The sequence below is a fragment of the Musa acuminata genome, chromosome BXJ1-3 (genome assembly GCF_036884655.1).
Source record: "Musa acuminata AAA Group cultivar baxijiao chromosome BXJ1-3, Cavendish_Baxijiao_AAA, whole genome shotgun sequence".
NCBI classification, from domain to species: domain Eukaryota; kingdom Viridiplantae; phylum Streptophyta; class Magnoliopsida; order Zingiberales; family Musaceae; genus Musa; species Musa acuminata.
This window is the reverse complement of record NC_088329.1, coordinates 12,799,652-12,825,436: the sequence shown is the minus strand read 5'-3', so window position 1 is coordinate 12,825,436 and position 25,785 is coordinate 12,799,652. Positions and strand designations below refer to the sequence as shown.

General features: G+C 40.3%; 3 protein-coding genes across 4 annotated transcripts; 1 reads left to right on the top strand and 2 right to left on the bottom strand.

The window, feature by feature from the left end:
• The first annotated feature begins 4,800 nt into the window (after positions 1–4,800).
• Positions 4,801–6,274, top strand: LOC135623434 (NAC domain-containing protein 54-like). The gene is made up of 3 exons (XM_065126398.1): positions 4,801–4,975; positions 5,074–5,351; positions 5,842–6,274. The coding sequence occupies exons 1-3, from the start codon at positions 4,819–4,821 to the stop codon at positions 6,127–6,129; spliced, it is 723 nt and encodes a 240-aa protein (XP_064982470.1). The 5' UTR covers positions 4,801–4,818; the 3' UTR covers positions 6,130–6,274.
• Positions 6,275–6,732: 458 nt separating this feature from the next.
• Positions 6,733–7,592, bottom strand: LOC135638512 (histone H4-like). Its single transcript, XM_065151646.1, has 2 exons — positions 7,545–7,592; positions 6,733–7,295 (listed from the first exon to the last, which is right to left on the bottom strand). The coding sequence occupies exons 1-2, from the start codon at positions 7,590–7,592 to the stop codon at positions 6,999–7,001; spliced, it is 345 nt and encodes a 114-aa protein (XP_065007718.1). The 3' UTR covers positions 6,733–6,998.
• Positions 7,593–7,963: 371 nt separating this feature from the next.
• LOC135623425 (pentatricopeptide repeat-containing protein At2g26790, mitochondrial-like) lies at positions 7,964–25,690 on the bottom strand. 2 transcript variants are annotated; one of them, XM_065126385.1, is made up of 3 exons: positions 23,019–25,690; positions 9,221–9,281; positions 7,964–9,141 (listed from the first exon to the last, which is right to left on the bottom strand). In XM_065126385.1, the coding sequence occupies exon 1, from the start codon at positions 25,556–25,558 to the stop codon at positions 23,087–23,089; it is 2,472 nt and encodes an 823-aa protein (XP_064982457.1). In that variant the 5' UTR covers positions 25,559–25,690; the 3' UTR covers positions 7,964–9,141; positions 9,221–9,281; positions 23,019–23,086. The 2 variants fall into 2 exon arrangements, with proteins under 2 accessions (XP_064982457.1, XP_064982462.1); XM_065126390.1 differs by having other exon boundaries at positions 9,221–9,274.
• Positions 25,691–25,785: the final 95 nt, after the last annotated feature.

Genomic DNA, 25,785 nt, shown 5'->3' with positions numbered 1-25,785 from the left:
TTTCAAGTGATCTTCTTGTGATGTGAGCGCCATATCCTTCCTGTTCTTTGGAAGGGGGTTCTCGAGCTCTTAATGAGCATAGCACATCATTTCGTAGGTCATTAGAGACCAAATAAGTTCTTCAAGAGAAAATATTTTAAGGTCCTTGGCCTCTTGAATGGCCGTAACTTTTGGATCCTAACTTTTAAGAAGGGATCTTAATATTTTAGTTACAAGTTCAAAGTTAGAAAAATCTTTACTAAGAGCTTTGAGTCCATTGATGACATCCGTGAAACAGGTGTACATGTCTCCGATGGACTCACTTGGTTTCATTTGAAAAAGTTCGTAAGAGTGCACAAGAATGTTGATTTTGGATTCTTTTACTCGGCTAGTGCCTTCATGAGTGACCTCAAAAGTTCTCCAAATATCAAAAGCCGAATCGTAAATTGAAACACAATTGAATTCATTTTTGTCTAATGCACAAAACAAGGCATTCATAGCTTTTGTATTTAAAGCAACAATCTTCTTCTCCGATTCATCTCATTCGCTCATCGGAAGAGAAAATTTTGAAATCCATTTTCGACAATTGTCCAAAGCTCGAAATTCATTTTGGACAGTAGACAGTTTGACTTCAACCCTAGCATACGAGTGGTTTAAAGAGGATGAAAGTTTTAGATACATGATTAGATCTATTATTCATAAGTATATAATATGGCCCAATCGCTAACTTATGAGATAATTATGACCTAAAAATTATGAATGTGTAGAACTAATAGCAATAGGAATAGGAAACCTACACCAACATGCAATCATGTTTCAGTCTTTATGCTGACCACACAAGTGTATGTGCTGCATATGTACCTAAAAATATATGTGCTTTGGACAATTCATGCTGGACATGTAGTGCAAACATTACAACTCGAGTAGAAGTAGCTTTCATGGGAACAGTAAAAGGGAGATCCCGCAAGTGTGCATGGGAAGCCAGGGGGTGATGGCTTCCTGCTTTTGATCAACACAAATAATGCCTCGGCTTGTTCTTTTCTTTCGCTGGTCCCCAGATCTTTGCCGGAGAGGACATACTGGTCTGCTTTCTGCGTTGTTCTAGTAAGACAAACATCTCATTCCACCTAAAGAAGACAAGTGGGATGCAATCCCTTCCCTCACATCATCCGACCTCCTACTGCTGTTACTGCTGCTTCTGCTGCTCCTGCTGATGATGATGTTGATGATGATGATGATAATGCACTCTGAGCATTACGCAGCTGCTCTGTAGTTGGAGCCACTTTATTTATATAAAGAAGGCAAGACATGATCTACATAGAGATGCATTCTGTTGCTGCACCAAAGCAAAAACATCCCTCATGGTGCCCAAAGGTGTCGGTGGCCTTTGTCGCTTTATTCGCATCCACCCTCTCTCTCTCTCTCTCTCTCTCTCCCTCTCTCTCTCTCTCTCTCTCTCTCTCTCTCTGTGGGTGTGTTTGTGTGCAGGTTACGGTTTAAGAACCTCTAAACTACTTGTGTTGGTCTTGCTTTATAGAGACGATCACGAGCAACTTAATCGTCCACACCAAAGTTGAGATCCATTAATTGATTCTCTTATCTTATTCATCGGTTGCTTTTTCTTTGAAGAACTAACATATGTTATATAAAGTTTGATCTTCTTCTGAATAGAATGACAACACGTATCTCTATTGGACAAGCTTTACTACTTAAGAAAACTAAGTTTCGGTTCCCGAGGATTAACGTCGGAGAAGATGGAATGCATAAAAGTTGAAATCTAAACATCTGATGCAAGATTTTTTGCAATCCTTCTTGTGAGGGAGTGTCGTGAATCAGTGGTTTCAATAGCATGCAAAACAACAATATGGCACGTGTGCCAAAATTCGTCCATGGTTTTAAATTGATATAAACATTTTTTTTCATCGTGATTTTTCGAGAAAAATTGTGTATATTGTATGAAGCTTTAGAATTCAAGTCTCGGGAACAACCGATGGGATTACATATGTTGGATCCTTCCCAAATCCCACATAGGTCATGAGGGTGTGAGAACTATCGCATGCCTAATGCAACAAAGACTTTTTTGGTCCTCCAATTTAGAGGTCAGATGAGAATTGGGCCAAATTGGCATTTTTTTGGTTTAAATGCATATTATATTAACAAAGCAATTCAATGTGCTTAATCAATTATCTAACCATGAATTCTAGCTTGAATGCCACAAGTAGGAATTGTCCGTGATAAGATATTAAATGGAAATTAGTTTTACTTTTCTCATTGTCTAGTTTCATCTTGAAGTCAGGCAACTATTTTTGATGAGTTTATGGAGTAAAAAAGAAAGTTTTGATGTCAAAATTCTTGGCTCTGATGCTTTATGCATTTTTCTTTAATCTATATACTTTATGTCAGATATATATATATATATATATATATATACATATATATATGTATATATATTTTATATGTATATATATATATTTTATATATATGTATATATATATATATGTATATATATATATATATATATATATATATATATATATATATGTATATATATATATATATGTGTGTGTGTGTGTGTGTGTGTATATATACATATATATATTATATATATACATATACATATATATATATATATATATATATATATATATATATATATATATATATATATATATATATATATATATATATATATATACATACATACATATTTATATATACATATATATATCTCCCTATGAGTACTTTCATTTAGACAAAAGGCACAAAGAAGAACAAGAAAGCAATCAACTCATCTCAACATGCAAATGTAGATCATGACTCCAGCAGCAGTGCAAAAGCAGGTATACCAATTAGGAGCTCAAGAACCATCTAATGCAGCAATTCATGAATGTATAACATTTTAGTCTTTTCTTCATCACGATTTAGTTCATCTTCAGTATGATCTTCTCATAAGTTAAGTGCAAAAACAGAAGTATGATTTGCTAATGCAGCAAAACCTGTTTTTTCCTAACATTATCTAAATCTAGTAGCTTCATTAAGAAGGCCTCTGAATTTATCCAAGTTTTAGGTGTGTCCATTGTCTCACTTGGACATCTTGAGGTCAAAGTTCATGCTTAACATTGCAGTTAAAACTAGTTTCAGAAGCAGTTCAAGAAGGTAATACTTTGGTTAGCTCTTGTTTGGCATGTATGATTCATCATTGTTATGATCATTTATCCTAGTTTGAGGTCTTTGACACCTGGATATAGGGGACCCCAAACCATGAGAAGAACTGATCTCTCAAATATATGTGTGTATATATATATCATATCTTTCACTTTTACTTTCTTCACGAAAGAAGGAAAAAAAAAAAAAGCTTCTACTTTTATGAATAGCTAATTCCTCTCTCTCTCTCTCTCTCTCTCTCCCCCCACAAGACCACAAAATAAAGGGTAAGGATAGCTTAAAATGTGAATTAGTTTTCTTCTCGAGCAGAAGGCTTCTTTTTTGTATTAACTCTCAGCTAATTGTAAAAGATGGTCATTTTCTTAGTTTGGCAACACTAGTGACAATTTCACATTAATCCATGACATTGAATTCAAATGAGTTGCTATTTTGGAATTATTATTATTATGATTATTCACTGAAACTATGACGAAAAGGAGCAAAAACTGATTAAAAGGAATGTTTGGAACATTGGAAGAACTGTGTGAGTTTCCTTTGTCGTATACTAAAGCAACTCTTTGTGAAAACCTTTTTATTTCGCATGCTATTGTTTAATCTCAAGTTAGCGTTGCCATAGAAGTCTGAGATCAATTAGGATCAAAATAGAATACTATTTTAAAGTTTTTAGTTAAATGTTAAGCTTCGTATTAGTAGAATATGTGGGTGGGGGTTAGCAACGTAGGGCTCACTCATTAGATTCCCTTAGTCAAAAAATTTATATTTTCGTTATATTACATAGTGTTAGTATTTAGGTTGCTTAATCCTCTTTTACTATTTATTCAACAAGCATCGAGCGCAATTAATGCTTGAAACACGTAAGCAAAAGATGCTGCAACATTTCTCTACTTGTCTTAGATTCCATTGTGTTGGTAAAGAAACGTTAGCTCATGCAATCTATAGTGCCAAGATTAAACCGATGATCCTCACTTAGGTCATGCATACATGCATACACGCTGACATGCTCTTGACGATGAGATCTTACCACAGAGTGTAAAGTGCAAAATTTTGTCTGAGGCTGACATAAACCTTGTGATGAGTGCATGCAGTGAACGTAATCTATGACTCTTTTCTTTCTCTTTCCCTGGTGCTTTTTTAATGTATCCCAAGACCTGTAAAGACTGCTCTTGTATGCAACTAAATCATTTCTACTATTCTCACATGAAAAGTTGAGAGACCTAAAAGAAAAGGAAGCTCATCAAGATGATCAAAAAGGAGTTAAAGCAAGTTCCTTCAGTTTTGTCTTCTGCCTCACGATTTCCAAAGCCAATTACACAGCAAGTCATCCAGTAGAGATCGAGTATGTAAGGGTAGACTATAAGATCATGCATGTCCAAGTCAAATTAATAGTAGCCAGAGTACTCCCCAAACAAAGCATAAGGGTGGTGTGATGATAGCTGGTAAAGAGAGGTTGCAAAGATACTCGAGCTTGTACAACAATCTGGAAAAGATAAAGCGAAAACTAGTTAGAGCTTCGAATCCTTCTAAATGCAGACGGGAGGCAAAGCACAAGGAGGGAGTGTGTGTGTGTGTGTGTGTGCGAGAGAGAGAGAGAGAGAGAGAGAGAGAGAGAGAGAGAGAGAGAGGAGGGAGGGGTGTGGGGGGGGGGGGGGGGGGGGGGAGAGGAGAGAGAGTTCGATGGCTCCGGTGGGTCTGCCGCCTGGCTTTAGGTTTCACCCTACAGATGAGGAGCTGGTGAATTACTACCTCAAGAGGAAGATCCATGGCCTCAAGATCGAACTCGATATAATCCCGGAAGTGGACCTGTACAAGTGCGAGCCATGGGAATTAGCAGGTCGTCTGATAAGCCAAACCTGTTCTTTGTTTGTAAACTAATTCTTGTTGAGAGAATATTCAATTCTGCTTCTTTCTTTGCTGTATGTGTTGTGGCAGAGAAATCATTCTTGCCGAGTAGGGATCCAGAATGGTACTTCTTCGGGCCGCGGGATCGGAAATACCCCAACGGGTTTCGCACCAACCGTGCCACCAGAGCAGGATACTGGAAGTCGACAGGAAAGGACCGGCGAGTTTGCTCTCAGAATCGAGCTATCGGCATGAAGAAGACGCTGGTCTATTACAGAGGCCGAGCTCCCCAAGGCATCAGAACGGACTGGGTGATGCACGAGTACCGCCTCGACGACAAGGAGTGCGAGGACACCATGGGATTTCAGGTCCTCATCTTCTTCCTCTAGTACGCATGTGGTGATACTTTAGAAAACAACTACATGAGAAACCCTAGTCAAAGTTGACTTGCCGATGCTTCATTTCAAGGATCGAAGAACATAGCGATCTAGCAAGAACACTCTCCTGCTACGTGAATATTGTGCATGGGAGCGCATGCAGAGTTAGGGTTGTGATCCATAGAAGCTATTCCTTTCTTTGGCTATACGTAGATAATGCATTCGTTAGTTTCTGGGTTTGCTTTGGGTATTCCAGTAAGACAAATGTGATATCCTCTTCTCTCACAACATTGCATCTGTCAGTAATTAGACCTACCTTTTTACTACCACCCGACATAAATCCATGTAAGCTCATGGTGTCTAATGGTGTCGGTGGCTTTCCACTTTATTCTTTGCTGTATCCTTCCACCTCCAAAGAGAAAAAGCACAGTTGGTAGTCTCAGTCACTCTTCTTCTTCTTCTTCTTCTTCTTCTTCTGCAGGATTCGTACGCACTGTGTCGAGTGTTCAAGAAGAACGTTATCTGCACAGAGGTGGAAGAGCAGGCGCAGTGCAGCATAATACTGGGGGAGAGCTCCCAAGGAGTCGTGGTGGCCGCCGAGTACGAGACCACGTCGCCGGACATGCCGGTTGGATCATCTTCATGCGTCGAGGAGGAGGACAAAGACGACGCTTGGATGCAGTTCATCACGGACGACGCATGGTGTTCTACATTACCGAGCAACGAGGGCGGCGAGGAGGCCTCATGCGTCGCCATTGTCAATTCATGAACAAACCAAACCTTTTTCTCCACATAGATCTGCTTGGGTGGTAAATAACAAGATTGGGTTTTTCTCCACATAGATCTGCTTGGGTGGTAAATAACAAGATTGGGTAAGATCATTTAATCAAATAATACTGAGATCATTAAAGTAAGCGTTTTTGGTGGATTCAGCTTTGCTCGACTCCACCCTACTGCGTTGGTTTCTTCTTCTTTTTCTCTACTTAGACCTTTCACTTTCTGTGTATTGAGTAATCAGAACATCTATATGCATTGAGGAGAGAAATGTTATACGGTTCACGGTTGTATGATCTCGATCTCTCTCTCCTTCTCTCTTCTTCCCTCTACTTCTTTCTCCCGCTATGGATAGAGATGAAGCTGAACTACTTCTGCATTTTGCGTACAAGATTAAGACGACAGATACCAGCTGATTCGGTTCTTCTATTGATCTTTGATGCTGGATGTGCAAATTGCACATCTGACTTCCATTACAATAGCCTCTCTTTTCTCGAGTCACACCATTTCATGTTACTGGCCGATGAACTACTACAGCTCACACCACTGAGAGGAAAACCATTCAAGTCACTCGCCCCACACATTCACATAAAATAGCAGCAGAAGAAGACATGTTGCTCATTGATTGCTGTTCACAACATCAGCTATAATTATAGACGGAGGGTTTCATGAAGAATGGAGGAGGAAATAGATCGCGAGCGTTCGACTACAGCTTCCAAGATTTCCATTTCGTGAATCCAAAATAAGATGACGCCTTTTTTTTACCTCCGATGGCCAGTAACCAAAAGGAAAACCCTACCCCGATCGAGCTCGCCAGGCATCACGGGCAGCGGCGGCAACATCGACAGGGGCGGTGCGACTCGTTCACCCACCACAGCCGTAGAGGGTGCGGCCCTGGCGCTTGAGGGCGTAGACGACGTCCATGGCCGTGACGGTCTTGCGGCGGGCGTGCTCGGTGTAGGTGACGGCGTCGCGGATGACGTTCTCTAGAAAGATCTTGAGGACGCCGCGGGTCTCCTCGTAGATGAGCCCCGAGATGCGCTTGACGCCGCCGCGGCGGGCGGGGCGGCGAATGGCCTGCTTGGTGAAGCCCTGGATGTTGTCGCAGAGGACCTTGCGGTGGCGCTTAGCCCCGACATTGTCGTGAATCAAAGCCCAATCCTACGAGTTAGGGTTGCCTGAGATTTAGCCGACTCGAGTGGGACGAATAAACTCCATGTGGGGGAAGAAGGCTTTTATAGATGTTATTAGGAAGGTAAATGGATCCCCAATGGACGGTGAGGATTGGATAGCGTCATGGTTTTGGATCGGTGACATGGCGAGTAAAAAGCATAGATTAACATAACAAGAACGTTTCGCTTAAGGAGTTGGGCTGATCAGTCCGGCCCGGCCCAACCCACCCATATTTACTGGAGACCGGACCACGTTGGTCTGAGGCCCATGGCACACGGGCTCCATGTTGGGTGTGTTGGTCTGTAGGCCACTTTTTATTTCAGAATTATGATTAATTTTGTTTTTAATTATAAAATAATATTGATAATTTACAAAAAAATATTTTTTTTTAAAAAAAGTACTTTTTTCAATGGTTCAGTATACAAAAAGATAAAGAAATAATGACCAACAATTCCAATCTACATCTTTCTCAAATTATATAATAAAACATATTTATAAAGAAGCTAATGTGCTCATTAGTGGATGACCCTTTTATTATTTTACAGAGGAAAGACAATAATTCATACTTTCATCATTCAGGCCAAAACTTGGATGTTTATTTCTGATATCTGCTGGTACATGAAATATGTTTTGCTAAAAAAAAAAACAAAAAAGAATATAAAAACATTGAATCATTGAAGAAAAAAAGAGTTACAAGACTTGCCAGCAAACATCTAAGCGTACATAATTTCATCAGTGGGGTGAATGAAATATAATGTTCAGGAACATGTATGTATGCTTGTCAGGTGAAGCCCCAAAAGATACCCAAAGGTTGCTGCTATAGAATCTGCAATCATCTGGTACTCAAACCTACGTGATTCAAGACTAAGAAAGCAGGACCATAAGGATGGATTCCTTTGTTTAGCATTTCTTCTACCATAGGAGTAGCCATAGGATGGATTCAAGCTTTATGTAGCCATAGGAGTGCCCTGAATCAATAGCATAAATATCATATAGAAAAAGTTTGAGCGTCCTGACGATGAATCCATCTTTAAGTGTCAATCAATCGATATTGCGTCTAGCCACTGTTACAAACATCCTGAAGGCAAGTCCATCTAGCCACTGTTCTATCAATGCTGCAGAATAAACTGAATTCAGTCTTCGCTTCGTAGCTTCATAAATTATCCAAGGATTTCAGATACTTTCTCAACATCCCTTCGTTCATGACCAGCCTTATCGCAAGTAGTCTTCTATATTAACCATCCAACATTACCATATCAGAACCCATATACTCAACGCCTGCCTGTCGTCTATTACCTGCATAAACAACCAGGCTTCTAACAAGTAGTTGCCGCCCCTTGCAGTATCTGCTTATTAGTGAAGTATAAAATATCTAAAGGAAACCATATAGCAAATCCTAAAACAAAACACGGGCAAGCTCCAATCAGTCCATCAAAGCAAACTCCATCTATAGTAACTTGCATCATGGGGTTATAATGCCAGTTCCACCCACAGTTGTCCCTTGCTTTGAGAAGCCCAGAAAAAGCATGTCATCTTTTCTTGTGCCATGGTGTTACAGGTAATTACAAACCATTTCACTAAAAAAACCACAAATCATGTAATTTTCCTCCTCTTCCAGTATTCTAAGACCTAATTTTGCCACTCAGAGCTTGCCACCTCCTCATAGATCATCAATTAATCCATATTTACAGTTGACATTGATGCAGAAGAGATCATATATGAAGACCGACCAATCTTCTTCATCCATCAAGGAATAGGGACTAGAGCTTTACAATGTTGAATATAAATCACAAGAACTTACTGCAGAGTTTGCTAAGCAGTGCAAAATCTGGGACTGAAAGAATTAAAACATTGATCAAAACTGAAACATATCAACCATATTTTGAGGCTAAGAAGAATTTGCACCAACATACCTTCTCAAAGCAATCCAGTTCCTTCAACCCCCACAGATAATGTTGAATAATTACCTAACAACTAATGCATGTTATATTCTGTTAGATCTCAACATAAAATCTGAAATGCAAAATGAAAAAAAATGAACAAATGAAAAAAAAAGTAGCTGAAGCAGATTCATCCTTTAACACTAATTTTAAATCTAATCATACATCAAAACTTACATGATTTTGAGCATCAAAATACAGCTTGAGGCAACAAAACCAGAAAAAGACACCTAGTTGAATATACATAATCAATAAAAATAATTTTGAACATAGGCAGAAGAAGAGAAATACAGAGGGCATAAATTAGGAGAGAACTTTTGCAATATTAGGATACAGATTATTCAAATTGGCAATCAAACACAACTTCAACAGATACTATCAATGGAAGAGAGAAATGATCCCATAAAATGGTAAAATCTGCTGCAGCTTTCTTCCCCCTATTTTCAATCTTACTAGATAGTAGTACAACATGCAATGGACACTAACGGATCATACATGGCCCTGAGTGTTGAATCTCGGATTTTGATGATAAAACCAATTGATAGTATTTATAATTTGATCTACGTTGAGTGACACAGAATGCTTCGATCAAGGAGAGACAAGTAAAACAGGAAGAATCATGTTGGGCCGGAGGAAAACATGTCAGAAGATTGGACGTCGCGTCGAAGGATCGGTCGACATATCGGCAAAAGGCTTCGGGCCGCAAATTCGGGCATCGGGCCAAAAAGAGCGGATATTGTGCCAAGGATATCGGAGTTGCGAAGGTCAACTGGCCGATTGGGCAATAAGCCGTAAGAGAGGACGATGCGCCGAAGAGGAATCCCATCAACTCTGTCGGAATTGACCGAGAAGTCCTAGAGCTTGCCAAAGAAGCTCGTCGGAACTCGCCAAGAAGATCGTCATGAAGTCCAGGAGTTTGCCGGGAGTCCGCCAGAACATTGCCGAGAGATCGTCGGAAGTTCGTCGGAAGTTCGTCGGAAGATCGTCGGAAAAAACCGAACTTATTTAGCTTATTGTATGCCTTAAATTTCGTAATTAGCACATAATTAGAGTGTGATTTGGGAGGTAATCCCATCAACTCTGTTAGGGGTCAACTGGGCCCAAAGTTAGGCTGGTTTGGGTCGAATTCAAGCCCAACCAGGATGCTGAAAGCCCAACCGGCAATGGCACCGCCTGGGAGACAGCATCCCAGGATTTCTGGGCGGTGGTACCCCCCAGACTGGGCGGTGGTACTGCCGGCAGTGAATGCTGCCAGCGGTGGTACCGCCCAATGGCAGACCAGCGGCGGTAGTACCACCCAGTAACGACGGTGGTATCGCTAGTACCCAGGAAACCTGGAATTAGACCGTTTTAGGCTCCAAGTTTGAATCAACTTGAAGCCTATAAATACCTCTCTCATCCCTGGTTAACTAATACAAGCACAAAGAATTTAAAAAGGGAAAAACGCTGTTGTAATCTCTTGTGAGAATCCTCCTCTTCTAGTCTAAGTGTTAGAATAGTTTGAGAGAGGAGTAAGTGCTTGTAAAGGTTGTCTCCTAAACTTATGAAAAGGAGAAGAGGGGTGTAAGAAGGAGGTTGATCTTCGCTTATTAAAGGAAGATCGATAGTAGATGCCGGTGGCCTCGACGGAAGAGGAATCGGCGGAGTAGATGTAGGTCACGACGACCGAACCACTATAACTCGGTTTGCATTTACTTCTTGCAATTTACTTTTATAGCAAACTGCCTCTCCTCCTTACTGTGCTTTTACTACATCTACACTCGCATACACTTTCAAGATTCCAAAATCGGTTTTATCGTACGAAACGAAATTTTCATAACCGACATAATTTTTACCGCTGCACAAATTCACACCCCCCCCCCCCTCTTAGTGCCGCTCTTGATCCTAATAGTTGGTATCAGAGCCACGTTATTTCTCATTTGGTTTAACACCCAAGAGAAATGACTCTTTTCGGCTTTCAAGAGGGTCACTCTCTCATTCGTCCTCTCATGTTCAATGGGACGGACTGCACATATTGGAAAACTCAAATTAGAGTTTTCTTGCTTTCTTTAAATTTAAATTTATGGAGTATTGTTGAAAATAGCTTTCAAAAATCTTCTAAACCAATGAACGAATGGAATGATTTGGATAAGAAGATTTTTTCTTTAAATGCTAGAATTATGAACGCTCTATTTTGTGCCTTCGACAAAAACGAATTCAATCGAATTTCTATGTGCGAAACGACTTTCGATATTTAGCACATTCTTGAAACCACACACGAAAGCACTAGTAGAGTAAAAGTTTCGAAGATTAATCTTTTAATGCATGACTTCAAATTATTTCATATGAAACCAAACAAAACCATTGGAGACATGTACACCCGTTTTATGGATGTCGTCAATGGTTTAAAAGAACTTGGTAAAAGTTTTTCAGATTTTGAACTTGTAAACAAAATTTTACGTTTTCTTCATAAGAATTGGGATTCAAAAATAACTGTCATACAAGAGGCAAAAGACTTAAACAAGCTTTCACTCGAAGAACTAATTGAGTCTTTAATGACCTACGAAATGACCAATGTGGCACAAAACGAACTCGAGAACAACCTTCCAAAGAGCAGGAAGGATTTCGGACTTAGAACAATTGAAGACCACTCGAGCATAAGCTCAAGTGACGGTGAACTTGAACACCTCACTATGAAATTTAAAAAGTTCATGAAATAAAAATTAAAGAACAAAAAGAACGCAACTACTTACTATGAACGCAAGAAAAGGGAAGCACCTTGGAATGAATCAAGCTCATCCAAAGACGAGGAAAAAATCAACAAAGGCGAGGTGGCAAACTACGCCTTAACGACTTTTAACGATAAGTTAATCAAAATCCCCTTAGTTTATTTCAAAATTACATGATGCTTTTCATGAGTTATTTTTAATTTAGTTTAATTATTTTTCTTGAAAATTACATGTTTAATGATGTAATGAAAATGTTAAAAGTTTTAAGATCATACTTATCTTTCTAGTAATTTTGAAAATGATCATGAAAATTATATGTTTTATGATAAATAAACAAAAATGTTAGACTTAAATCTAATACTTAAGATAAATCCTATGTATGTTTTAAGAAGCAATAATGTATATCTTGATGATTTCCATATTGATTTTCGATTTTGTTTGAAAATACCTTATGCTCAATGAAACCATGATTGATGAATATGCTTTATGTTTAATGATTTCTTTGGCTTGTATGTCTTATCATGATGAATGTTTTGAAAATAAATGTTTGTATCATGCTTGATGATTTTTATGCATGAGGAATTGAAGTAATGATTTGAAATCATATGTTTTGGAATTATGTGTCACACTTTTTGATCCTGATGATTTTTTATCTTTCCGTTTTAAACGTTGATGCATGGTTTTGACATAAGAACAAATATTTGGGCATGCTAATATAAAGTCAATCACACAAATTGAAACTAAAGAAATTTAGATATCTTTAAGAATCATTCAACATTATATTCAACGAAACCATGTGTCTTAATAAAAATGTAATGATGATTTGAAAGCATGCTTAACGAGTTTATATTTCGAACTTAGGAATGATAATTTTTACGATCTTTTGAAAGTTCTTTTTTGGTGTTAATGAATGATGCATGGATTTGACATAAAAGAAAAGAACATACATGTATGATATCAATCAATAAGTTGAAACAAAAAGAGGAAAGATTTTTTCTTGAAACTTCTCAAATCCCTACCTTATCGATTTTTCACTAAGAGAACAATAAAATTATTTATGCCATTTTGAATCTCTTGAAAGTAATGCTGAGATTTTGATAATTTCGACCATTTGAATTTGAATGAGTTTTATCAAAATCATGATCTTGATTTCTTAGAATTTCATGAGATTTTTTATAATCAAGATCTCTTCTTTGTACTCCTACGATTTTTCTTAGTATTTTACTAAAGAGGAGATTTTCCATGTAAATCATAAGATTTCTTACATATGAATTGAAATCTTTTTCCCCTACGTTTCCTTTTGCGATTTACTAAAGAGAATATCTTTTTCGAAATTCATAACTTAAAATTTCATTTGAATATCTTTTATTATTTGATCTCCTAAGATTTCTTTTTGACTATTTAAGAGGAGATTTGTCTAAATAAATCATGTCTTTTGGTATTCACATGATCTCATCTTTCGTGATATGATTTTTTGTCTTTGTATAATTCTTTGCATTCTTGAAGTATATCTCATCACCTAGTTCTTCTTGATATTCTTCATGTGATGATATGAATGTATGAAATACTCGTGATCTTGTTTTGATGCTCTAAAATGATATACATTTGCTAGCTTATGAGTATCATGTATGATATGATGATTGATTTATTTTTAGTATCATGCATAGAGTAAGGATGATATGAAATGTTTTAAAATTATGCACGTTGTAGATTAAAACTGTAATGATGCACAAACATATTAAAATAAGGTTGATACTTTACCTTTGTCATTATGTGAAGATTGATAAAAAGGGAAAAGAATTACAGCATTGTATTATTCCCTTCTATTTGACAATGACATAGGGGGAGCAAATTTTACAAGCTTGCTAGCTAGCTTGTATACTTCAAGAAGAAGCAAAAAGCTTGCTCATCTCAAAAGATGCAAAAATCTTGCCAACTTTCATATATGTAAAATTTCCTAGCTCACAAATTGTAAGGAGAAAGACTAGCTAGCTTGCATAAGAAGATGCAAAAACTTGCTTGCTTGCACATTTAAAGAGAAGCAAAAATTGCAAACGTACATATCGCAAAAAGAGGCAAAACTTATTAGTTTGCTCATCTCAAAAGCAAGAAATGCTATCTTGCAATCTCAAGCAATAGTGCTATCTTGCCTAACTCAAGAAGCAAAACATGCAACTTGCACATTACAAAAGGAAACAAGAATGACTAGCTTACACACTTCAACAAGAAAGCTATCTTGCATTTGCTTTCGAAATTTTTGCTAGCTTGTATGTTGTAAACTTGCTATATTACTACCTTGCATATCTACAACTTGATAGCTTGTATGTTCTAACATGATGTGGCACTTGCTAAATTTGCTAGCTTGCATAATGATAAAACTTGATATTATGTTTATTATGCAATGATTTGAGCTTATATCTTAAACACTTGATAGTTGCACTTCTCCTTTTTGTTGATGACAAAAGAGAAGTATGATGATGTTATGCATAAGTTTATGATAACATGTTACTTGGATTTTTGAATCCAAGAGTTCTATCAATATGGCATATTGATAAGGAGAGTTTGTTTAAACTCCGGGAGTTAAGGTTAACTCCGTCATCAATTGGTTGTCATTATCAAAAAGGGGGAGATTGTTGAATCTCGGATTTTGATGATGAAACCAATTGATAGTATTTATGATTTGATCTGCGTTTTAAGTAATGCAAGATGCTTCGATCAAGGAGAGACAATTAAAGCAGGAAAAATCATGTTGGGCCGGAGGAAAATATGTCAGAAGATTGGACGTCGTGCCGAAGGATCGGTCCACATATCGGCAGAAGGTTTCGGGTCGCAAATTCGAGCATCGGGCCAAGAAGAGCGGATATTGTGCCAAGGATATCCGAGTTACGGAGGTCAACTGGCCAATTGGGCAATAGGCCGTAAGAGAGGACGATGCGTCGAAGAATCGGACGAAGCGTCGATGGACCAATGACATGCCGGATAACATGATTCATGCTTAGTAATAATTGTCTAGATCGAAGTGTGTTTTTATGTATGCAGGATTAACTACGATAGCAAGGCATAAAGCAAAATGAAGTCCCGAAGTCAAGAACGTGATTTCGTTGGGAGTTCAAGAGTTCGTCGGAAGTCCGAACGTTCGTCAAAAGTTCTACCGGAATTGACCGAGAAGTCCTGAAGCTTGCCAAAGAAGCTCATCGAAACTCGCCAAGAAGATCGTCGTGAAGTCCAGGAGCTTGCAGGGAGTCTGCCGGAACATTGTCGAGAGATCGCCGAAAGTTCGTCGGAAGATCGCCGGAAGAAACCAAACTTATTTAGCTTATTGTATGTCTTAAATTTCGTAGTTAGCACATAATTAGAGTGTGACTTGGGAGGTAATCCCATCAACTCTATTAAAGGCCAACTGGGCCTGAAGTTAGGCTGGTTTAGGTTGGATTCAAAGCCCAACCAGCGGTGGCACTGCTTGGGAGACAACATCCCAGGATTTCTGGGCGGTGGTACCCCCAGACTGGGCGGTGGTACCGCCGGCAGTGAATGCTGCCAGCGGTAGTACCGCCCAGTGGCAGACCAGGGACGGTAGTACCGCCCAGTGGCAGACCAGCGGCGATAGTACCTCCCAGTAACGGCGGTGGTACCGCTAGTACCCAGAAAACCTAGGATGAGACATTTTTAGGCTCCAAATTTGAACCAACTTGAAGCCTATAAATACCTCTCTCATCCCTGGTTAACTAATACAAGCACAAAGAATTTAAAAAGGGAAAAACGTTGTTGTAATCTCTTGTGAGAATGCTCCTCTTCTAGTCTAAGTGTTAAAATAGTTTGAGAAAGGAGTGAGTGCTTGTAAAGGTCATCTCCTAAACCTGTGAAAAGGAGAAGAGGGGTGTAAGAAGGATGTTGATCTTCGTATATTAAAGGAAGATCGATAGTGGATGCCGGTGGCTTCGACGGAAGAGGAATCGACGGAGTGAATGTAGGTCACGACGACCGAACCACTATAACTCGGTTTGCATTTACTTCTTGCAATTTACTTTTATAGCAAACTGTCTCTCCTCTTTACTGTGCTTTTACTACGCCTACACTCGTATACACTTACAAGTTTCCGAAATCGGTTTTATCGTACGAAATGAAATTTCCGGAAGCGACGTAATTTTTACCGCTGCAATAATTCACACCCCACCCCCCCCTCTTAGTGCCGCTCTTGATCCTAACACTGAGAACCATGAAGAAATTAAAATTTATTACTTGTAATGAGAAACAAACAAAAAAAAGGAAAAAATCAGGGATTAATAATCAATCTTAAAAACCCACCACTAAGAGAAAAGAATAAAATATCCTTGTAACTAGAAAGATGATCAAAATAATATCTGCAGTCAAGTCTGGTACATCACACAGACTATGAGGTGATTTATGCTGAAAATGCTTCAGAATTTGATGAGTAGCCTTTGATTCTAGACTTGGAAAGGATCAAATGGCTTTTTTTTCCCTCAAGAATCAGATGCAATTATTATCATGTGTTAGAACCCTTGCAGATTCTAAACTTGGGGTTGATCTCTTTAGGGGATCGGCCTCCTTGGAACTCTATAGGGGTTCCTCCCTCCAAATTGTTGCTCAAAGGCTACAGAAAAGATTCATCTATTGCTTATCAAAAGAGAAGGAATACATGGCTATTTATAGGGCTTCTAAATCCTAACTCCTAATAGGACTCCTACTTAAGACTCTTACTTCTAACCAACTCCTAATATGACTCATACTCAAGACTCCTATTCCCTTACAACTCCTAATTCTTCTCTAAGAAAAAACCTCCTAACAGAATGTCCCTTTCAATTAGGACTCTCCTAGTTAGTCCTAACAGAGTGTCCCTTTCAATTAGGACTCTCCTAGCTAGAGTCCTAACAGAATGTCCCTCTCAATTAGGACTCTCCTAGCTAGAGTCCTAACAGAATGTTCCTCTCAATTAGGACTCTCCTAGCTAGAGTCCTAACAGAATGTTCCTCTCAATTAGGACTCTTCTAGCTAGAGTCCTAACAGACCCGCCCTCTTCAAATCAGCCTTGTCCTCAAGGCTGAGATTCCATGAACTCAGGGAACCGGGTCTTCAGCTCCTCATATGGTTCCCATGTGGCATCTTCAAGTGGTAGATTATTCCAATGCACTAGTACTTCAGTAGAGGGATGTCGGCGACGCATCACGATCCTGCGATCGAGGATGGCCTGTGGTTGGGCTTGAATAACTCCATCCTCAGTTGTGTTGGGCAGTTGGATCTGGGGTGACTCGTGTTCTCCCAACTTGGGCTTTAGGCATGATACGTGGAAGACAGGGTGAATTTTGGCATCTTCAGGTAATTTAAGTCTGTATGCCACGGCTCCAATACGCTCTGTGATCTGATAGGGCCCATAAAAACGTGGGGATAGCTTCATGGAGGCTCGAGTGTTGATAGAGAGTTGCTTGTATGGTTGTAGGCGAAGATAAACCCAATCTCCCACTGAAAATTCTCTTTCACTTCGTCGTGTGTCGGCTTGCTGCTTCATTCTAGCTTGAGCGGTAGAGAGATTATCTTTTAACAGTTGTAAGAGTTTGTCCCTATCAATCAATTCTTGATCAACCTGATATACCTTGGCCGAGCCAATTATATACTTTGGAATCACAGGTGCTGGTCGACCATACAATGCTTCATAAGGGGCACATTTTGTAGATAAATGATATGTAGTATTATACCACCATTCGGCCCAAGGAAGCCATTTTGCCCACTCTTTTGGTCGGTCGCTAGCGAAACACCGGAGGTACGTCTCTAAGCACCTATTTACCACCTCTGTTTGGCCGTCAGTTTGTGGATGATATGCTGTGCTCATCTTGAGTTTGGTGCCTTGTAACTGAAATAACTCGGTCCAAAATTTACTAGTGAAGATCCTGTCACGATCACTTACGATGGACCTTGGCATCCCATGCAGTTTAACAATATTTTCTATGAAAATCTGAGCAATACTAGCAGTAGTGTAGGGATTTCTCACAGAACAAAAATGAGCATATTTTGTAAGTCGATCAACCACCACGAGAATCGTGCTTTTACCTTTGGAAGATGGCAGCCCTTCAATGAAGTCCATGGAGATGTCAGTCCACACTGAGTCTGGTATGGGTAGTGGTTGTAGCTTCCCTGGATTTGCCACAGTTTCACCCTTGTGCTGTTGACATACATCACATTGTGCCACATATTCAGCAATAATTTTTTTCATCCCTCTCCAATAAAAATTTTGCTTCACTCTTTTGTAGGTTCTTAGGAATCCAGAGTGCCCTGCTGAAGGTATAGAGTGCATTTCATGCAAGATGATTGCGATGCAAGGGGAGTCAGGTATAAGCACAATGCGACCTTTGTAGCGTAAATCCCTCGAATCCCAGGTGTAGTGGGCTATTGCACTTGGATCCTCCTCCAATTTTTTTATGATCTTGCTGATCTCTGGATCCTTCTTCCATTCTTCCCTAATGTCCTTGAGGAGACCGGTGGTAGGAAGGGAGATGGCTGAAACCTTAGCTTGTTCAGGTAGCCGTGAGAGTGTATCTGCAACAACATTTTCTTTCCCCTTTTTGTAAATAATTTCATAATCAAATCCAAGAAGTTTGGTTACCCATTTTTGCTGCTCAGGGGATGATATCTTTTGCTCCAAAAAGTACTTGAGGCTTTTATGGTCAGTTTTAATTTGAAATCGCCGGCCGATCAGGTAGGGTCTCCACCTCGTTACTGCGTGTACAATGGCAAGCATCTCCTTATCATATACTGACATATTTTGATGGGAGGGAGATAATGCCTTGCTAGTGTATGCGAGTGGTCGACCATTTTGCATGAGAACGGCTCCAATTCCGACTCCAGATGCGTCGGCCTCAATGATGAAGGGTTTATTGAAATCCGGTAGCGCAAGCACCGGCGTTGTTGTCATGGCTGCTTTAAGTTTGTCGAAGGCAGCAGAGGCTTTGTCCGACCATTGGAAAGCATCTTTTTTCAGTAAAGAAGTGAGTGGTGCACTGATCTTCCCATAGTCCTTAACAAATTTTCGGTAGTAGCCCGTTAGTCCAAGGAACCCCCGCAGTAATTTCACATTTGTAGGTTTCGGCCAGCCTTGCATTGCCTCAATTTTTGTTGGGTCTACCGCCACTCCTTCTGATATTATATGCCCAAGGTACTCTACTTTTTGCTGGAGAAAGCTGCACTTTGGTTGCTTAACAAAAAGAGTATTCTTCCGAAGGATCGTCAAAACAATCCGTAAATGCTGAAAGTGAGTCTCAAGAGAAGGGCTGTAAACGAGAATATCATCGAAAAATACCAGCACAAATTTACGAAGAAAGCTCCGAAATATATCATTCATGAGACTTTGAAAGGTTGAAGGAGCATTAGTGAGTCCAAAAGGCATTACCAAGAATTCATAATGGCCATCATGTGTGCGAAATGCAGTTTTTGGAATGTCATCGTTACATACCCGAATTTGGTGGTAACCGGATCGGAGGTCCAACTTCGTGAAGACTCGAGCTCCTTTCAATTCATCAAGAAGTTCATCCACCACTGGTATTGGGTATTTGTCCTTGACGGTGATGCCATTTAAAGCTCGGTAGTCGATGCACATCCGCCAAGTTCCGTCCTTCTTGCGTACAAGTAGCACCGGTGAGGAATAGGGGCTGCAACTTGGTCGAATCACCCCTGTTTCAAGCATCTCCTTTACGATCTTTTCAATTTCATCTTTCTAGAGGTGAGGATATCGGTATGGTCGAGTGTTTGCTGGTGGCTTGCCCGGAAGGATTGGAATTCGATGGTCATGTTGCCGAGAAGGAGGAAGACCGCGCGGTTCAGCAAATATGTCGGCAAATTCAGTAAGCAATTGGGCAAGATTTTGATCTTCAAATTCTATTTTCTTCTCCTCTGGTTGCTGCTGGAGGTGCATCAAAAAGGCACCATTTACCTTGTGTAAAACTTTCTCCATTCGTTGGGTCGAAACAGTGGTAACGTTGCTTCCGCGCTTCCCGCGTAGGATGATCCGTTTGCCCTTACAGTAGAATTTCATAATTAATTTAGAAAAGTTCCAAGAGACATCACCTAGTGTAGTCAGCCATTCTATACCAAGCACTGCCTCATAGTCATCGATTGGTAGGAGGAAGAAATCGGTGATAATTTCTTGGTCTTGTAGTAATAGTTTCACCTGCGGGCATCTTTGGTCGCACTTTAGGATTCTACCGTCGGCAACCTTTACATCGAACTTGCTGCAACCTTTAATATGCAGTGCCATCCGAGCAGCAACCTTACTATTCAGGAAGTTATTAGTGCTACCCGTGTCGATGAGAACAGTGATCGGCTGTTGTTTGAGAAGGCCACCAACTTTCATCGTTTGCGGATTTGAATAGCCGGCTAGTGCGTGTACCGTAATGTCGGTCGGTTGTGGCTCTTCTTCCATATCTTCTTCTTCATGTTCAAGGCTCTCTTCTAGATATTCAATGACCTCTTCTTCTACTGGTTCAATCATAAGAAGTCTACCTTTTTTACAACGATGCTCGCGGCTCCACGGCTCGTCGCAATGCCAACATAACCCCTTCGCAGATCGCTCCCGAAGTTCTTCTCTTGTTAACCTTTTTGGTGCAGGGACTCGGTTGATAGTAGGGGGGGCTGAGGGCTTTAGTATTGTAGGTCGTGGAGTGATCCTTGTCCTCCGGGCTTCATGGTTCAATCGCTCCTCTTGAAGTCGTGCGAAAGAGATGGCTGCCATAAGCGTGTATGGTTGTCGCGCCTTAACTTCTCCCCGGATCTCTGGCTTTAAGCCCTCAATAAAAGTCCCCAATAACTGTTTTTCAGACCAATCACGAGTTTGATTAGATAACCTTTCAAACCTGGTTTGGTACTCCTGAATGGTGGAGGTTTGTCGGATCTTTGCTAGTTGTCCGTCAATGTTCTCGTAATAAGTTGGTCCGAAGCGGATCAGTAGTCCTTCTTTGAATTGTCGCCATGAAAGGGCTCCATAAGTGTGTTCAAACCAGTCAAACCATTGTATGGCATCCCCTTCAAGATGTATAGCTGCAATTTCCACCATGGATGCATCCGCAGTTTTATGGTACCGAAAATATCGCTCAGCGCGCGAGATCCAACCAATTGGGTCTCCTTCTTCCCATCTAGGGAAGTCCACTCTCATACGCGAATAGTTGGGGTCGGTCATAGAGCCTCCCCTCTCTTGGAAGTCATCTCTTTGGGCATGATGTGATTGGTTAGAGCTCTCTCCTTGATGTGATTTCTTCGGGCTTGGTGGTCGGCCCAAACTGAATTCGGTAAGGAGAGTCCGAATCTTATCCTCCATTCGTGCCTCAAAGGCTTCAAATTTACCATTGATTGCGTCCTCAGATGCCATAGTATATGACTCCAAATCTGTGATGTTAAGATCTCTCTTTTGTTGACGAGTTAAAGGCATGTATAGGTTTGATAAAAATCAGTGAAAATTTGCTGCAGAATTGTGTTGTCTTGTAAGAGCAGAATTATCGTCGAAGAAACAACGGTTTCTCGACGAAATCTCCACAAAAATTTGAGAGATTTGAGGAGAGAGTTGACAGCAATATCTCAGTTTATATGATAGCAAGGATGTCCATCAAGAAAATTTCGACAGTAACAGCAAGAAAATTGGTGTAAGTTGCGATAGCAGAATTCTCGTCGAAAAATTTCAGCAACTTACGATGAAAATTTGCAGCAATATAAGAACGAATTTTTTTTTTTTTTTGGATTTTCGGATAGGGATAAATAAATTGCAACAGTAGTAAGGTTGGAAACCAGAACCTGTTGCAATTCACGGGGAGATCAAAGGTTGATCTGCGGTGGTGGAGATGATGGTGGAATTCGGCGACGATCTTTTAAGCAATTGTGGGAATTGCTTTGGATGGTTGTGGAGGGTTGATGGATGGCAATGGAAGGGCAGCGAGATGCCAAGAACGCTGCTCTGATACCAGGTGTTAGAACCCTTGCAGATTCTAAACTTGGGGTTGATCTCTTTAGGGGATCGGCCTCCTTGGAACTCTATAGGGGTTCCTCCCTCCAAATTGCTGCTCAAAGGCTGCAGAAAAGATTCATCTATTGCTTATCAAAAGAGAAGGAATACATGGCTATTTATAGGGCTTCTAAACCCTAACTCCTAATAGGACTCCTACTTAAGACTCTTACTTCTAACCAACTCCTAATATGACTCATACTCAAGACTCCTATTCCCTTACAACTCCTAATTCTTCTCTAAGAAAAAACCTCCTAACAGAATGTCCCTTTCAATTAGGACTCTCCTAGTTAGTCCTAACAGAGTGTCCCTTTCAATTAGGACTCTCCTAGCTAGAGTCCTAACAGAATATCCCTCTCAATTAGGACTCTCCTAGCTAGAGTCCTAACAGAATGTTCCTCTCAATTAGGGCTCTCCTAGCTAGAGTCCTAACAGAATGTTCCTCTCAATTAGGACTCTTCTAGCTAGAGTCCTAACATCATGCTATTGATCCTTGATCAGCTTACCAGACTAGCCATGGGAAGAGCTTTCTGCAATGCGATTTAATTGCAGTTGAAAAAACCCAGAATAAAGAATCAAGTGTATCTCAAAATAGATATATTATTCCTCAACAATGTCCTGAGAAAGAAAGGAGATGGTAGTGATGCAAGATAAACAATGACTGCAACTGACATGATCTTTACCGTGCATTGAGATATAAACAAATACAAGAGTTAGATTTTCTTTCTTGAGAGAATAAAACAACAGACAGACCAGTTGATAAAGTTAAAGACTAAAATGAATGCCTGTAAACAACAAAAACAGAAGTTGAGTTAATGTGATTCAGAGTGGCTAGAATAGGATTCTCCTGCCGAAGAGTCTCGTTGTAAAAAATAGACTATCATAGCAAAAACAATTCCAAGTGACATACGGTGTTTAGGCAGATTTGTCAAGGCAATTTCAACAGAGAATCTTATTAACTATCAGCAACATAATTAGGTTCATGCAGCATGTGATATATATTATTCACAAGCAAACTAAATGAAAATAATGTTAGGAGAAAAGATAGAATATTTTTCTTTCTCACCTTTGAGGTATGTCCCTGATGCTGTCTGAGGTTTTGGAATAAAAAATAACTCAGCACATCAATTGTTGCTACTGAATCTGCAAACTTTTTGAACACAAGCTTCCACGGTCCAAGATTGAGAATGTAAGACTGCTGGGCTGGATTCCTTTGTTTAGCATTTCTTCCACCAGGCCTTCAGCCTTTTCTATATTCCCCTTGTTACAGTACCCAGAAATTAGAGTGGTGTATGTGTAAGCATCAGGTGTCAGTCCTTTTTCAATCATTTCATCGAAGAGTTTATGAGCATCCTGAAGATCATCTATCTTGCAGTGCCAATCTATCAATGCTGTATAGCAAACGGAATCAGGCTTGACTTCCATATCTCTCATGCTATTTAACAATTTAGAGTACTTTTCTCTGACTTCAGTTTTCCATCTTTCCTTATCGTAGTCTGACCTTCCCTTTTGCAAAGTGTCTTTTAAATAACCATCCAACATTACTGTATAAGCAACAACATCAGGTTTGGTACCTCTTTGTATCATCTGAAAAAACAACTCACAGGCTTCTTGCAAGCAATTGGCTTTGCAATATCCTCTTATTAGTGTTGTATACAAGATGACATCGGGCGAAAGACCTTGGTGTACAAAATCATCAAACAAAATCTGAGCATTATGCATATCACCCACCTGACAATAAGCAGCAACAAGATTATAATAGCAAGGCTCATCAGGAGTAATTTGCATCTCTTGCATCAACCTGAAGGCAGCAGAAGCTCTTTCAATGTCCCCGTCTCTACAAAGTTCATTTATAAGCCTACAACGGGCAATCTCGTCTACAAGGGTCCCTTGCTTAGAGAACTTAACAAAGAGCATGTAAGCTTCTTTTGTGCAACCGGATTCCAAGTAACCACAAACCATTGAACTGAAAAGAACAGCACATTGTGCAATTTTCCTCTCTTCCAGTATTTTAAAAAGTATTTCTGCCTCCTTTAGCTTGCCACCTCTACATAGACCATCGATTGCCACACTATAGGTGAGAGCATTCGGCTCTATGCCTCTATCCAACATATAATCCAGTAGATCAAATGCCTCCTTAACAAATCCATTCCTACAAAACCCACTGGCTAATACATTGTAAGTAAAAAGATCAGGCTCAACATCCTTCTTCACCATATCAGCAAACATCTTCTGGGCATTATACATTTCTCCTTTGCGACAATAACCATTTATTAAATTTGTGTAGTGGATCTTGTCAGGATTCAACCCCTTACTCTTCATTTCTTTAAGCAATTCCGCTGCATCTCTCATTCTTCCCAGCTTGCAGTGTGCGATAATAATGATATCATACAGAACTTCATCAACATGAAGCCCTGAGTCCTTAAATTTCTGGAAGAACTCTATTGCTTCAAAATCCATACCCAATTTGCAGAAGCAATGAAGGAGAAAGCTTATAATGGTGGCATCTGGTTTGATGCTGTGAGTCACCATTTCCTCATACATATCCAGAGCTCTTATCAGATTGCCTGTGTCACAGTAACCTCGAATAAGAATTCCGTAGCTAAATGTATCTGGGCGCACACCTCTTTTTATCATCTCTTTTAAAAGCTTTTCAGCTTCCTGTAGTCTCCTACCTTGAGACAGTCCATCAATCACCTTATTATAGGTGAAAACATTCACATCAATACCATTTCTTACTGTTTCTTCAAGTATTGCATGACCCGCTTCATATCTCCCACAAGCGCACAAGCCTTCTATAACATCCGAGTAGATGATTGGAGAAGGTTCTAGTCCAGATTCCTTGACTTCCTCCAAAATTTGAAGTGCATCATCTAACTTCCCTGCTTGAAAGAGAGCCTTGATCACCACTGAAGATAAATTAGCAGCTACACTAGTCCCTAATTTCTTCATCTGATCATAAACTGCCATTACAGTCTCCAAGTCGCCATCTTTAGTGATAAACTTCAGAAGAACGACACAGGACCATGCCGATGGGATAAACCCCGACGAATTCAGCTGGGAAAACATATACACAGCCTTTTCAGGCGTCAAACAGAATGTGCATGCTTCGATCATAGCATCGACTGCACACGTCAACAAGCTCGAATCGTTCAGTTGACGTGCAAGGGCATCAAAAAGGGCCGGTACTTCGAAACCATGCTCCCTGCCAGAAGATATCAAATCGCAGAAGAAAGTCACCAATTGTTTGTGACAATGGGACTCCGCTAAGATTCTGACGATCGCCGAGTAGGTGGAGTGGTCGTGGCGGAACCCGAGGACCACGCTGTCCTTAAAGAACGCGAGGGCAACCTCGGGCTTCCCTCTCACACACCGCAGCTTCCGCGCGACGCGAGAAGCCGACCCGCAGGAACTCTGCGAAAGGAGATGGGGAACGGGACGAGCCTTGGGTTCGACGACGCAACGTATGTCCTCATTCAAGGCATCGGCGGAGGAGAAGGCGGCGGCGAGAGGCAAACTGCCGCAGTTTGACAGACGAGTTAAGATCTTTACGGATCGAAGCGCCGGCCGCTTGAGGAGTGATTCGGCTCTACGGGATCGAAGCATCCAGGGGATCAAAGACCGAGACTTGGCTATGGATGACTCATGGGAGGGCTCCGGCGGGGATGGCAGACGGAGTACGGGGATCGAATCGAGGAGGGAGATCGATAAGGCAAGGATTAGGGTTTGGATGGGGTTTTGGGGACCCGTAAAGAAAAGAGTATCGGGAGTGGTGGATTTAGCTGTTTGGTGTTGCATGGCTTTTCCGTGATGTCGGTTGACCGGTCTCCGTT

Bases quoted from the DNA above. Each gene is read 5' to 3' on its own strand.
- LOC135623434 (XM_065126398.1), top strand. From the start codon at position 4,819: ATGGCTCCGGTGGGTCTGCCGCCTGGCTTTAGGTTTCACCCTACAGAT. The intron at 4,976-5,073 runs GTCGTCTGATAA...GTGTTGTGGCAG, and splicing joins CGAGCCATGGGAATTAGCAG to AGAAATCATTCTTGCCGAGT. The intron at 5,352-5,841 runs GTCCTCATCTTC...CTTCTTCTGCAG, and splicing joins AGGACACCATGGGATTTCAG to GATTCGTACGCACTGTGTCG.
- LOC135623425 (XM_065126385.1), bottom strand. From the start codon at position 25,558: ATGCTTCGATCCCGTAGAGCCGAATCACTCCTCAAGCGGCCGGCGCTT.
- LOC135638512 (XM_065151646.1), bottom strand. From the start codon at position 7,592: ATGGAGCCCGTGTGCCATGGGCCTCAGACCAACGTGGTCCGGTCTCCA. The intron at 7,296-7,544 runs GTAAATATGGGT...CCTAACTCGTAG, and splicing joins CCAACGTGGTCCGGTCTCCA to GATTGGGCTTTGATTCACGA.